Below are 13923 nucleotides of genomic sequence, written 5' to 3'. Positions count from 1 at the left end.
GGAGTATTAATAGATGCGCCTCTGCCAACAGAAGAAGCTTCAGGCTTGTTATGTACTGAGCTATGCGTTGTCTCTCTTACATAGTTTACGTAGTTTAAGAGTCAGAATGACTCCTCTTGAAAATGCTTGTAAAACATCCTCCCAAAACTAAACCAAAAATGAAAATAAAATTTCCAGACTGTTATTAGACATATATTTTTTAGGACATTCAGGAGATGTGTGCTGATATTTTTTTATAACTAGACTTACCCCGACTTATGGAAATAGTGTTCTTTTCATTTGGGCCAGTAAGGAACCACCTACAAGCACTCAAAACATGTTATAGCTGTAATGTATAGCAATTTTATAGTACAGTGTCAGTGACTTTTGAATGGGCATTACTCTCATTTTCTCAGAAAATCTAGTTATATACAGCAGATGTTTGATTTCTGCAAAAACAATTCTAATGTTAAGTATCTTATGCTTACCACAGCTGTATTTGTTTGAAAAATACAGTTAAACAGTCAAATTGTGAAATATTATTACAGTTTCAAATAACTACATTTCAGCATCATTACATTCAGTGTCACGTGATCCTTCAGAAATCATTCTAATGTGCTGATTTGGTGATCAAGGAACATTTCTTATAATTATCAGTGTTGAAAACACTGATAAGGAGTTTTTGATGAATAGAATGTTCAGAAGTATTTAAAATCCAATTTTTTGTGACATTTATAATTGTCTTTACTATCAATTTTAATCAACTGGATGCATCTATGCAGCAAGTATACATTTCTTACTAAATAATAAAATATTATAATGTTTTTTTTATCACTATTTTAAAAGGATGCTGATAGGTAGCATGAGAAACTGTAACTCAGTCAAAGCTCAGGCTGGAGGCACACATCCTGTGGCTGGAGGCAGAAGTGTGCAATGATAAGACAAACACCTGACCAGATCCATTATGACTTCCCTCTGCCAGCAAAGACCACGATGGCTTTCATCGCGTTTATTCACCATTCAAGGCGGTCTGTAGCAAATACTATTACAAGAAGAATGAACAAGACCTTATTATTTTCTGTAGAAAGTATTACTCATAAAATACCTGGTCGGTGAGTTTGTCTCTCATTTTGGGGGCCCGAGCATCTAGGCCATAGCTTCGAGCCCCTCGTGTTTTTCATTAAAAACAGGACCTTTCAAAATCTTTACATGCTTGATGCAAGAAAACTCAATCATTAGAAGGTATGATTACCATAAGGATATTAATATATTTTTAACACTTTACATAGTGATAGAGAAATAAATAAACTACTCTGTATGCACATTCTGTTATGTAGCTTTAATATTCAATAACTTTAAATATTGGTAACTGAATGACAAATTGATGATTTTACACATTCGCTGTAATCAGAAACAGCTGATTCCTGAAAGCGTTGAGAAAAGTAACAGGGACCACGTGACAGTGCCTACTCGATCTTTCTTAGTATAATAATTTACACCGTAATAACGATAAATGGGAATTGAACGGAAAAATGAAAAAATTAATTATCACATAAACATCGCTGAATGCCAACCGCCGTACATTAAAGAGAAGAAGAAGTCACGTGACTGCCCCGTGACAGACAGGAAGAAAGATGGCGGTCTTCAGTGTGTATGTTGTCAATAAGGCCGGTGGACTCATCTACCAGTACGATAATTATGTTCCTCGAGCTGAAGTTGAAAAAACATTCAGCTTTCCGCTTGATCTAGTTTTAAAGATTCATGATGAGAAGGTGATTGTCTCATTCGGACAGCGGGACGGGATCAGAGGTATGTGTGTGTGTGTGTGTGTGTGTGTGTGTGTGTGTCTGTCTCTGTGTGTGTGTGTGTCTGTCTGTCTGTCTCTGTGTGTGTGTGTGTGTGTGTGTGTGTGTGTGTCTGTCTGTCTCTGTGTGTGTGTGTGTGTGTGTGTGTGTGTGTGTGTGTGTGTGTGTGTGTGTGTGTGTCTGTCTGTCTGTCTGTCTGTCTCTGTGTGTGTGTGTGTGTGTGTGTGTGTGTGTGTCTGTCTGTCTGTCTGTCTGTCTGTCTCTGTGTGTGTGTGTGTGTCTGTCTGTCTGTCTGTCTGTCTGTGTGTGTGTGTGTGTGTGTGTGTGTGTGTGTGTGTGTCTGTGTGTCTGTCTGTCTGTCTGTCTCTGTGTGTGTGTGTGTGTGTGTGTGTGTGTGTCTGTCTGTCTGTCTGTCTGTCTCTGTGTGTGTGTCTGTCTGTCTGTCTGTCTGTCTGTCTCTGTGTGTGTGTGTCTGTCTCTGTGTGTGTGTGTGTGTCTGTCTGTCTCTCTGTGTGTGTGTGTGTGTGTGTGTGTGTGTGTGTGTGTGTGTGTCTGTCTGTCTGTCTGTCTGTCTCTGTGTGTGTGTGTGCATGTTTATGAGGACACAAATTTGTATAATGACATGGGTATGACAGAGGTATTACAATATGAAGGTGGTTTATGAGGACACTGCCTATGTCCCCGTAAATCAAAAGGCTTAATAAAACATACTAAATGGTGTTTTTTTGAAAATCTAAAAATGCACAAAGTCTCCTGTGAGGGCTAGGTTTAGGTGTAGGGTTGGTGTAGGGCAATAGCACACACAGTTTGTATAGTATAAAAACCATTACGCCTATGGAGAGTCCCCATAAACCACAAAAACCAACGTGTGTGTGTGTGTGTGTCTGTCTGTCTGTCTGTCTGTCTCTGTGTGTGTCTGTGTGTGTGTGTGTGTGTTCATACACAGTTACAGGAGTTTAGTGTGTGTTTCTCGTGTGTGTGTGTGTATGTGTGTGTGTGTGTGTCTGTCTGTCTGTCTGTCTCTGTGTGTGTGTCTGTGTGTGTGTGTGTGTGTTCATACACAGTTCCAGGAGTTTAGTGTGTGTTTCTCGTGTGCAGTGGGTCATGCGGCTCTGTCCATCAATGGGGTGGATGTGAATGGTAGATACACGGCTGAAGGGAAGGAGATCCTGGAATATCTGAAAGATCCTGCCAACTATCCAGTGTCCATCAGGTTTGGGCGACCTCGTCTCTCCTCCAATGAGAAACTCATGCTGGCATCAATGTTTCATTCGTGAGTAGATGTCATTAAACCCATTGCTGTAATGTTGTTTCAAACACATATGATGTACTTTAGTCATTGAAACTCATTAGGAGATGTTAAGGCATCCACTTTTGTGTTCTACAGAACAACACAACTGTGTTATTTATCATATTTTGGTATGTTTTTATTATTGTATACTTAAATTGTGTCATACATAAAAAAAACTGTAGCTTTTCATTTCTTAAACAACCATGTTGGAAGATGTGCCCATGTCCATATTCCAGGATGACAATGCCAAAAATTAATTGGTTCCAAATTGTGAAAATGTAGTTCAGTGAGGATAAGAAATCGCCACCACCATGTCCTGGGCTTAACCGGATTGAAAGCCTTCAGGATGTGCATTGTGAGTCAGCTTTACAGAGTGGTTCAGCTCTCCCATCTTGGCCAAAAATGAATGCAACTTTTGATGGAAATATGTGTTATGGTGTTGCATAACGTTGTTGAAGCAATACCACAACAAAAACACAATGTTATCAAAGCTAAAAATGGTCCAACAAATTATTAGTGTGACCTTTTTTTTGGACAGGCAGTGTATTTTATTATATAAGTCGGTAAGATTTTATTTAGTTACTTTATTTATATGGGGACAGTCGTGGCCTAATGGTTAGAGAGTCGGACTTGTAACCCAAAGGTTGCAGGTTCGAGTCTCGGGTCCAGCAGGGATTGTAGGTGGGGGAGTGAATAACCAACACTCTCTCCACCCTCAATACCACGACTGAGGTGCCCTTGAGCAAGGCACCGAACCCCCAACTGCTCCCCGGGCGCTGCCCACTGCTCCGGGTGTGTGTTCACTACTGTGTGTACACTTGGATGGGTTAAATGCAGAGCACAAATTCTGAGTATGGGTCACCACACTTCACTTTGTAGTTTTTCTTAGTCTTTTATGTCCACCAAGACTGCTTTTATTTGATCAAAATATAGTAAAAAGTGCAGTATATTATTACAATTTAAAATAACTTTTGATTATATTTTAAAATGTAATTTATTCCTGTGATGCATAGCATCATTACTCCAGTCTTCAGTCACATGATCCTTGAATTTGGTGCTCAAGAAACATTTCTTATTAAACTGTTTATTAATTTTCTATAAAACATGATACTCATCTTCAGGATTCTTTGATTAATAGAAAATTCAACAATTTATTTGATTGACAATTAATTTAATGTGAATTGATTGTTGATTTCTTAATAGAAAAAGGTTACTGATTACAAACTTTTGAGTGGCAGTGTAATATATCTCATAATCAGGAGCATAACATTATTAATAAACCCCTGATCATGAATAATATACAAAATACGGTTGTACTGTGATGATTATTTCCTTGTCTTTTCTAAGGCTGTTTGCCATTGGATCACAGCTATCACCTGAAGTTGGCAGCTCTGGCATTGAAATGCTGGAGACAGACGTGTTTAAACTGCACTGCTTTCAAACACTCACAGGTCTGTTGTTCTCTTGTTGTAAGGGCAAATTATATTTAGTCTTTATTTTTTTAGAATTTTGTGCTGAACAAAACCACAGTGATTTTGCCAGAACTGTTTTTTAATTGTGCAGGTATAAAGTTCATTGTATTGACTGACCCTCGACAGTCTGGTATTGATGCCCTCCTAAGAAAGATTTATGAGATCTACTCAGACTTTGCACTGAAGAATCCTTTCTACTCTTTAGAAATGCCAATCAGGTGTGTAATCTTTGTTAATTTTGTGCTTTGCATGCAGTCCAATTTGTTGATTTCCACAAAGGTGTTGTGTGTAACAAGAAATGCATGATTTATTTCAGATGTGAGCTTTTTGACCAAAATTTAAAGAGTGCCCTGGAAATAGCAGAGAAAGCTGGAACATTTGGACCCGGGTCCTGAACTGGACTTGCATTGAGTGTGTTCATTCATCTGACCGAATCTCCAGATGTTCTGAGGTCAAACTTGTCCAGAAAAAAGGGATTAGGATTTCAAACTCAAACTGTTTACCTTAAAGACAACGATGACTGGTTAATTTGCATTTGTCTTAAAATTACGTTCCAAATTTACAGTGAGAAACATATTTCACAACCTTTGTAAATAATGGACACAGTTTAAGTTTGTAATGTGCAGAACATCTGTACAAGACGGAGCAGCTCAATACATGCTCATTGAAACATGTTTATTAGTGTCTTTCTAAATGAAATTTACATGTTATTTGCTTTCTGTCAGCAGATTATGAAAAGTCTACTGCATACCTTGGATCAGTTTCTGAAGTTTAGTCTTACTTTTTATTTATATAAACTCATTACATTGTGCTATTTAATATTTCATGTGATATAACACGTTGTCATGAATTTGTAATACTGCAGATACAGAGGTAGGACCTCTTAAAGCCCTAAAACGGATGGAAAGTACAAGAAGAGTTATTTGACCTTTTTTAATAGCAATAAAATGTTAAGAAATGGCTTTAACATGTCTTAACCAAATGACAAAGTTGTGCAATGTGAGCAGATTCAGAACCATGTAAAATACTGTCATCCATTTTTAAAATGAACAGAATAAATAACATGTTCAGAAAGTGACACAACATGGTATCCCGTTTCATATGTCACTAAAAAAGTGTAATACCTTAGGAATAGACATCCACAGGATATCCACAGTGAAGTTATATTTCATAAACACAAAAGTAAAACCCTAGACAAGTTGCACCCTTTATTTTTCATACCATATCTTAAAAATGAGTTAAAATACATAAATAATACTCTGTTTAGTCTGTCTTCTTGGGTAAACTTCCCATCTTGGTGCGGATATTCCGGAGTAGGAAGTATCCAACTGTGGTGACAGTACAGGTTATCTCTGCTACCCAGAATGCTGTGTTCCAGCCATAGTGTTTCGCAATGGTGCCAAATGGCAACCCTGACAGAAAACCACCAACTGCCAGCAAAACAAACAAAAAACTCATTAGTATTTTTTGAAATGGGCAAATGGTTAACATGTAACTTTTCTTTGGGAATGAGATTATACAGGTGCATCTCAGAAAATTAGAATATGGTGAAAAAGTTACATAACTTATTTCAAAAAGGGAAACTTTCATGTTACAAGAAAAAATGAACTTTTTCACCATATTCTAATTTTCTGCGATGCCCCTGTATACTACAGACAAACCAAAGTAAAATTCCAAATGTAACTAATGGAAAAGTTCCATGTAACTACTGTAAAATTAGGTTGGTACAATTTCACTTCAGCTGTAAATTTGAGAAGATGATCACCGTTTGCCATCAGGGCCACAATGGCGTGAGAGGTCCCACAGTAGTTCGATGGAGCGCTTTCATTGGCAAGAACTCCAAACAAGGCAATCGGTCCATAGGAGGAAAAGCCAAAAACAGCACCCAGCAAAAGAATCCAGACCTGTGTGTAAATTATAATAGAACCAGTACATAATAGAACCCATAAACACAGTCTTATTTCCTGCATTGACGTATTTCCTATTGCAACAGAAAGTTTGGGCAAAACATTTGGTCAGGTTTGTCTGTTAAAAACAACAACAACATCCAGTAGGGTTAGTAAAATAATTCGCTATTGCACGATGTGGGCTGCAGGCGGAATATTTTCTGCCAGTTTTGTTCATTTGTAATGTGTAAGGGATACTGAACTTACATTTGAGCTGTGTGCCGTGACAGTAGTACGGAAGAAGTACATGGAGACGCACATCCCAGCCATCATGGAGAGCAGGAGCCCATGTCGAGGGTTACCATACAAACTCAATCCATGCTGAAATTAAAGAGAATGAGAAAATGCACCACCTTTGGTACATAACTCCCATTCAAAAGATCAGTGCATTTTTTTTTTTTTTTAGCAAAGGCTTGATCAAAAGTGACATTTATAATATATATAATATATATAATTCCTATTTTAAATAAATGCTGTTCTTTTTTTTCATGAAAGATTTCTGAATCGCAGTTCCTAGTTAAATATTAGGCAGCACAACTGTTTTCAACTGATGATAAATGCAAATCAGCATATGATTTCTGAAGGATCATGTGACACTGAAGACTGGAGTAATGATGCTGAAAATTCACATTTGCATCACAGGTATAAATTAATTTATTATTGTTTTAATATATATATATTTTTTACAATATATTCAGATTTAGAATAGTTTTAAGTTGCAATAATATATCACTGTATTACTGTTTTACTGTATTTTAGATAAAATAAATTCATTTAATTAATTTAAACATAAAAAAAAACACTGCTACTTCTGAATGGTAGAATATAAACAAATTTTCTGAAGAAAACGTGGTTTGTCATGAATAGTATAAAGATTTTGTATAAATATATATTGGTGGTATAAACGCACCTTTGCCACAGCTCTATCTGACAGAAATCCTGCAGCTAAACTACCCAGCAGTCCTCCAATCTCCAGGGCACTCATAAAGGAACTTCCTGTTAAAGTCAACAGCAACATGCATTTCAGTCCATAACCCAAAAGTCTCATCACACCCTTAGCAAAAGAGGACATAACGTGAAATTGTGCCTGGACTTTTACATTAATGTTCATTGTACTATGAAATTATGAAAACATAAACTAACTTTCAAAACTGAAATATCTTCTTCACACTACAAAACATTGCCATTGACATCTTTAAGGCCTTCATTAGATCACACTAGGGGCCTATCCACCTTATTGTGCAATGCTGAGTAAGCTATTTTCTGTGAATGTGCAAAACTTTTAATTAATTAACTGCTGTAGGTTGAAAACTAGAAGAAAAGCAAAGTGTGTTAAATTACTAAACAGTAAATCTATGTGCACTACAAACTAGTGTGTTTATGATTATGATATAAACTAAAATAAAATACAATAAGATATACAAGTTTATAATACTAGGCAGCATACAGGCCTGTGCTTGTACAGCTAAAATAACAGACAACACAGGAACCTTTGCATATTCATGTTACATTAAAAATAAGGTGGATACTTAAAAAACATAAACCTCAATACATTAGACAACACACAATACCCAATAGTGCTGACTGGCCCTTGTCCTGGATAAGGAAAAGTTGCCCCCAGTCGGTGTAAGCAGTCTTCGCCCCAAACACCACCAGGTATCCCAATGACAACACCCACAGATATGGAGAAAAGATGAACTCTTTGAAGGTGCTTTCATTTTTGTTGGAGCCTGAAATCAGAGGTAGATACTAGATGGATCAAATGTATAATTGTTGTTGGAGGACAGACACAAAAGTCCATTAGTTCAACATGAATGACCTTTGACGGAAAAACATGAATTAACACACAGGCCTAGTAAAACACACCCCTTTGTACTCTGTTTTGGTCCAATAGTTCATTCTTCAAAGAACAAGCAAGTGAAACCTTTTATCTAAGGCAGAATTTCACAATAACATAGAACAGCAAGACCTATATAAGCAAAATTAGCCATAATAAACAATTAAGTATGTTGATGACATGAAACCAGTTAAATTAATTATACATAAAAAATGCATGTGCGTATGGATGGGTAAGTCCTCATACCTCCTTTGCCTTTCTTTGCACCAGTTTCGATATTTGGCAGGCCAACTTCACTGGGCTCATTTCGGATTATGAGTAGACAGAAGATGGACATGACCATGCAGGTCAGGCCAGAGATGGACAGCGTGAACCTCCAGCTGTAGCTTTGGGCCATCAGTATGGCAATTATAGGCCCGAGACCCCCAGCCAAATTCATACTACAAGACAGCACTGCCCACCAGGTCCCAAACTGAGATGGCTCAAACCACTATTTAAACAAAAGAATCTGTTAATTTCAAAAGCATCGTAAAAAAAAAACTAAACTTACTGGCCCCAAACTTTTCAATAGTAGTGTTTTTTCAAAAGTGTCAATAGTAGTATTTTCAAAAAACATCTGAGTTTCCCAAGGAACCTTATATTTTCTCAGTGTGAAGAACATTTTATTAATCTATAAAGACACTTCTGTGCAATGGAAAGGTTCCATGGATGTTAAAGGTTCTTAATGAAACCATAGTTTTATTAGTTTTGAGTGAATATATATATTTAAATGTACAATGCAAGTCCATGGATTATAATAATAATTTGTTGCATTTATATAGCGCTTTTCTAGACACTCAAAGCGCTTTACAATGTGTGGGGGTATCTCCTCGTCCACCACCAGTGTGCAGCATCCACCTGGATGATGTGACAACAGCCATATTGCGCCAGAACGCCCACCACACACCAGCTTACTGGTGGAGAGGAGACAGAGTGATGAAGCCAATCAGCAGATATGGGGATGATTAGGAGGCCATGATGGTCAGAGGCCAATGGGCGAATTTGGCCAGGATGCTGGGATTACACCCCTACTCTTTTTCGAAGGACATCCTGGGATTTTTAATGACCACAGAGAGTCAGGACCTCGGTTTAACGTCTCATCCGAAGGACGGTGCTTGTTGACAGTATAGTGTCCCCGTCACTATACCGGGGTGTTAGGACCCACACAGACCACAGGGTGAGCACCCCCTGCTGGTCTCACTAACACCTCTTCCAGCAGCAACCTAGTTTTCCCAGGAGGTCTCCCATCCAGGTACTGACCAGGCTCAGTGGGCAACCAGTCTTGGGCTACAGGGTGAAATGCCTGCTGGCAGGATTACAGGATCAGATCCATACCTTGCGTAGTACTTTTGCACATGGTGGCCATCCTAGACCTTGACCCAGTCCATTCAGAAACCACAGGCCTGAGAACACCCCCACTGTTGAGGACTGAGAGAAAACCACATTGATGCCGCCAACCATAAACAGCCCAACAGAGAAAAGCCATCGTGCGCTCATCTGATCGGACAGCACACCGCTTATGAACTTGCTAATGGCGTAGGCCAGTGATTGACTGCTAGTGATAAGACCTGCAGTGCACGAAGAAGAAATAAATATTGATTAGACTTCAGCAGAGAGTTAAGAATCACTCAAGAACATATGGGTTTGCAAAGATAGGGCAAAGGAACATTTCTTTAGACATTATCACTCCGCATTGGCTTAAGGACTGTAAAGACTTCAGTGATAAGATGAACTTAATCACTATGTTGATAAAGTAGATCCCGGGCAACATACCAAACATCTCATCGTAATAAAGAAAGGCTTAAATTGTGTAAATGTAGCTGCTTTTTAAGCTGTATAATATATTTCATATTTTATGCATAGTAATGACTAAAATTTTTTACAAAGCTAAACTAAAAATACATTTCACTGGTGTATTCTACACACTAGACATATCACAGCCTCTAGTCTCACAGAGGAAAGACAAAGTACAGGCAACTCGTTGCACATGCTCACCTAGATCATCCTTATCCAGCGTGATCTCCTGCATTACAGAGGGCATCACGAAAGAGAACGTCTTCCTGTTAAAGTAATACAGCGTGTAGCCCACAAACATGGCCAAGAATATAGTAGTTCTGTAGTAGCCATATCCACTCTTCGCCATGGTTGGAGCAACTTTAAAACGATTAAAAAGAAAACGTAAGGGTCTTCTTCAGCTCGACACAGGAGTTACCAGGAGCATCTGAGGGCTATGAACTCAAACGTGTGGATCTGTGAAACGAGAAGAGCTGGTGAGGTCAGGGGAAAGAGCTGTAATCAAGGCAGGGTTAATGGTCAACCTGGCAGAGATCTTTGGAGTGTTCTCCGGCAAACAACTGCTTTCAAGGGAACAGTGTCAGGGGACGGACTGTAACATACTCTATTGAACTAAAACATGCCACTGACATTTCAATTGCAGCAGATCTACCGTAGCCAGTGTTTTTCTGTTTTTCTACTTTGTTGTTGTTTTAAAAGTGTTGTGAAGAGGGTTACTGAAGATCCCTTAATTTGAGGAATTTAATGATTGACGTGGGGGTCTGTATGTAACAGCTTTATAGATTTGACCACTGGTGGTGTGTGTTGTGTAAGAATCATTGTACAATGACGATTTCTCTTCAGACAGGGGCAGAGCACCAAATGTGCGCCACCATGTCTGATTAAAACTTCTAAACTGTGTAGCCTAGAAATATTGTTGGTTCATTCTGAATCAAATTCTTTCCATGCTTTCTGTCTGACCAGATTTTCCACCATTTTTAACATTCTGAAAAACCCATCTTTTCTAACTAAACATTCATCAGATCTTGACCAATTTGTTTCAGACCACTAGGCAAAGGTGCAGTCACATTAGCAACATTTCGCTGGAAAATTGGTCTTTTTCGTTTTAATTTGATTTTTTTATTATTTTTTTATTTAGTTGTTGTCATGGCCTACTCCGATCACGTGGAGTCAAACTGAAATAGCCTGCGAAATTTCACTGCACAACGGTTAAAATTATACGTAAGCTCGGCATAACGCGTTAACAATTTTGTATTTGACAACACCACAAAGTGAGGCTGAATGGAGCTATACATGTTGAAATTGAGTTCTTCGGCCATGATAACTTTTCACAAGTCGAAATATTGTATGGAAATTCCAAAATAATGTGAACACACTGCCATTTGAATTTTATCATAAAATGCTGTATTTTATCGCATCAACACGAAACCTAGTATGGGTCATCATTAGCAATACTGAAGCTGTCTAATAATATCACCAGTTACAAGACACCATCCCCAGCACTTTGGAGAATCAACAACTGGCAGACGACCTGAATGAGTTCTACTGTAGGTTTGAAAAATCACCCCACACAGACAGGCAGCAGCTATAGTGAGGCTGGGAAAATTCTCATCCAGCACCTGCACCATCAGCACTGGAGCTCCTCAGGGCTGCGTTCTCTCCCCACTGCTCTTCTCCCTCTACACCAACGACTGCACATCTAAAGACCCCTCTGTCAAGCTCCTGAAGTTTGCAGATGACACCACACTGATCGGCCTCATCCAGGACGGTGACGAGTCTGCTTACAGACAGGAGGTTAAGGAGCTGGCTGTCTGGTGCAGTCTTAACAACCTGGAGCTTAACACGCTCAAAACTGTGGAGATGATCGTGGGCTTCAGGAGAAACCCCCTGCTCTCCCCCCACTCACCATCATGAACAGCACTGTGACTGCAGTGGAGTCATTCAGATTCCTGGGCACCACCATTTCTCAGGACCTGAAGTGGGACATTCACATAGACTCTATTGTGAAAAAGGCCCAGCAGAGGTTATACTTTCTTCGCCAGCTGAGGAAGTTCAATCTGCCACAGGACTTACTGAAACAGTTCTACTCTGCCATCATTGAATCCATCCTCTGCACTTCAATAACTGTCTGGTTCAGCTCAGCTACCAAATCTGACCTCAGAAGACTACGGAGAGTAGTCCGGACTGCTGAGCGAATCATTGGTACAACCCTCCCCGCTCTCCAAGAACTGTACTCATCCAGAGTGAGCAAAACGGCTGGTAAAATCACTCTGGAGCCCTCACATCCAGCACACTCCCTCTTTGAACCGTTACCGTCTGGACGCTACAGAGCTCTGAGAACCAGAACGACCAGACACAGGAACAGTTTCTTCCCTCAGGCAATCCATCTCATGAACACTTGACACTAAACGTGGAACACACAACTCTTATACATTATTTATTCACCACACATACTTATTTTTTCATTTCAAATTTGCACATATGAGACCTGTACACACATAATTGTCGAATATTATATATTGTGTTTTTGCTGTTTTGTACATTGCCTATTTGTATATTATTATTTTATTATCAGTGTCCTGTCCTGTTGCACTACATTTACATATCGGTCAAACGTTAAGCAGCCTAAAATCATAGGGACAGTGGTAAATCTAATGTTTATCCTGTTTATTCAGGTAACGTGTATGGCTACATTGCTGCGTGCAGATATGTTTTGGGTTTGTCATCCACAGACCTGACTGTTATTACACCATTTCCTGCAAAAAAAAATACATCACAGAAATTCTAATGGTTTCCATTAAAATACCATTATAAACCATTAGCTTTTTCCAGTAAAACCATTACAAAATTCCTTTTTGTAGTGTGTTTTGGGCATTTTTCCAGTAGGATTTAACTTCCCACCAATAGAATCCATCACATGCCAGTAGACACCATTATAGTTTCCATTAAAACAATACAATTCCCATAATAACCATTAAACCCATTACATTTTCTATTGTGTTTTGGGCAGGGATCTATTGTTTTTTTCAGCAGGGTACGGGTATTTATCGTCCTTTTATGGTTAAAAGTATGTAAATGCTGCTCGCAAGCGTGGCAACAGAATCAGTAAAACAATCATCTCACTTTGAGTTATACAAGATTAGTCGAAGGGACAACTGAGATTTGAAAAATGTCATAACAGAAACAACGAGTTAATGATGAAAACAATGCCTACTTCCGTGAACAAGGTTGCCTTTCGGATGTCTGTTCCAGCAAGCAAACAGTTTTCATTAACCCTTTATCCACCACCAAACCACGTCGATCCGACACACTGTCCTTGGTTAATGTTCATGTTGCGTTTAAACCGGGATTTTTATTTTATTAATTTTATTTCCTCATAATCAGACATTACTAGTGGATCTCGTCTTGCTACTGTAAATCCTGAAATACTAGTCAAACTAGTCAATTGCTGCCACCTACCGGACTAGTTATAGTAGAACGGTTTAGCAGAGTAAAACTTTGAGGCTTATTATAAGATCATATTGTTCAAATAAAGGCAGAACAGAAGCTGGATCTGAAGCGGTTTTACATTTACCCAGACTGTTTAATGCTGGACTAAATTAATTAATACAGAAATTACAATTGCAGAAATACTGCACTGTTATACAATTGTTTTTAAAAGTTAAATGGCCTATTGTGTCATATAGGAGTATACATTAAAGGGTGACTAAAATTACTGCTCATTAATTTAAAGAAAATAATACTTTTACCAGCAAGGATG

At 38.6% G+C, this 13923-nt stretch overlaps 2 protein-coding genes across 3 annotated transcripts; one reads left to right on the top strand and one right to left on the bottom strand.

Annotated features, from left to right (window-relative positions):
• The first annotated feature begins 1578 nt into the window (after positions 1-1578).
• Positions 1579-5739, top strand: LOC306854412 (trafficking protein particle complex subunit 4-like). Its single transcript, XM_079392377.1, has 5 exons — positions 1579-1788; positions 2883-3057; positions 4423-4526; positions 4639-4765; positions 4864-5739. Exons 1-5 carry the CDS (start codon positions 1614-1616, stop codon positions 4940-4942), a joined length of 660 nt encoding a protein of 219 aa, XP_079248503.1. The 5' UTR covers positions 1579-1613; the 3' UTR covers positions 4943-5739.
• On the bottom strand, positions 5003-13603 carry LOC306854403 (glucose-6-phosphate exchanger SLC37A4-like). 2 transcript variants are annotated; one of them, XM_079392366.1, is made up of 9 exons: positions 13378-13603; positions 10365-10619; positions 9705-9937; positions 8577-8820; positions 8065-8223; positions 7404-7489; positions 6701-6814; positions 6313-6451; positions 5003-5977 (listed from the first exon to the last, which is right to left on the bottom strand). In XM_079392366.1, exons 2-9 carry the CDS (start codon positions 10510-10512, stop codon positions 5811-5813), a joined length of 1290 nt encoding a protein of 429 aa, XP_079248492.1. In that variant the 5' UTR covers positions 10513-10619; positions 13378-13603; the 3' UTR covers positions 5003-5810. The 2 variants fall into 2 exon arrangements, with proteins under 2 accessions (XP_079248492.1, XP_079248493.1); XM_079392367.1 differs by having other exon boundaries at positions 10365-10523; positions 13378-13593.
• Positions 13604-13923: the final 320 nt, after the last annotated feature.

Source organism: Barbus barbus (assembly GCF_936440315.1).
Source record: "Barbus barbus genome assembly, chromosome: 34".
NCBI classification, from domain to species: Eukaryota; Metazoa; Chordata; class Actinopteri; order Cypriniformes; family Cyprinidae; genus Barbus; species Barbus barbus.
This window is presented reverse-complemented; position numbering and strand designations above follow the sequence as displayed.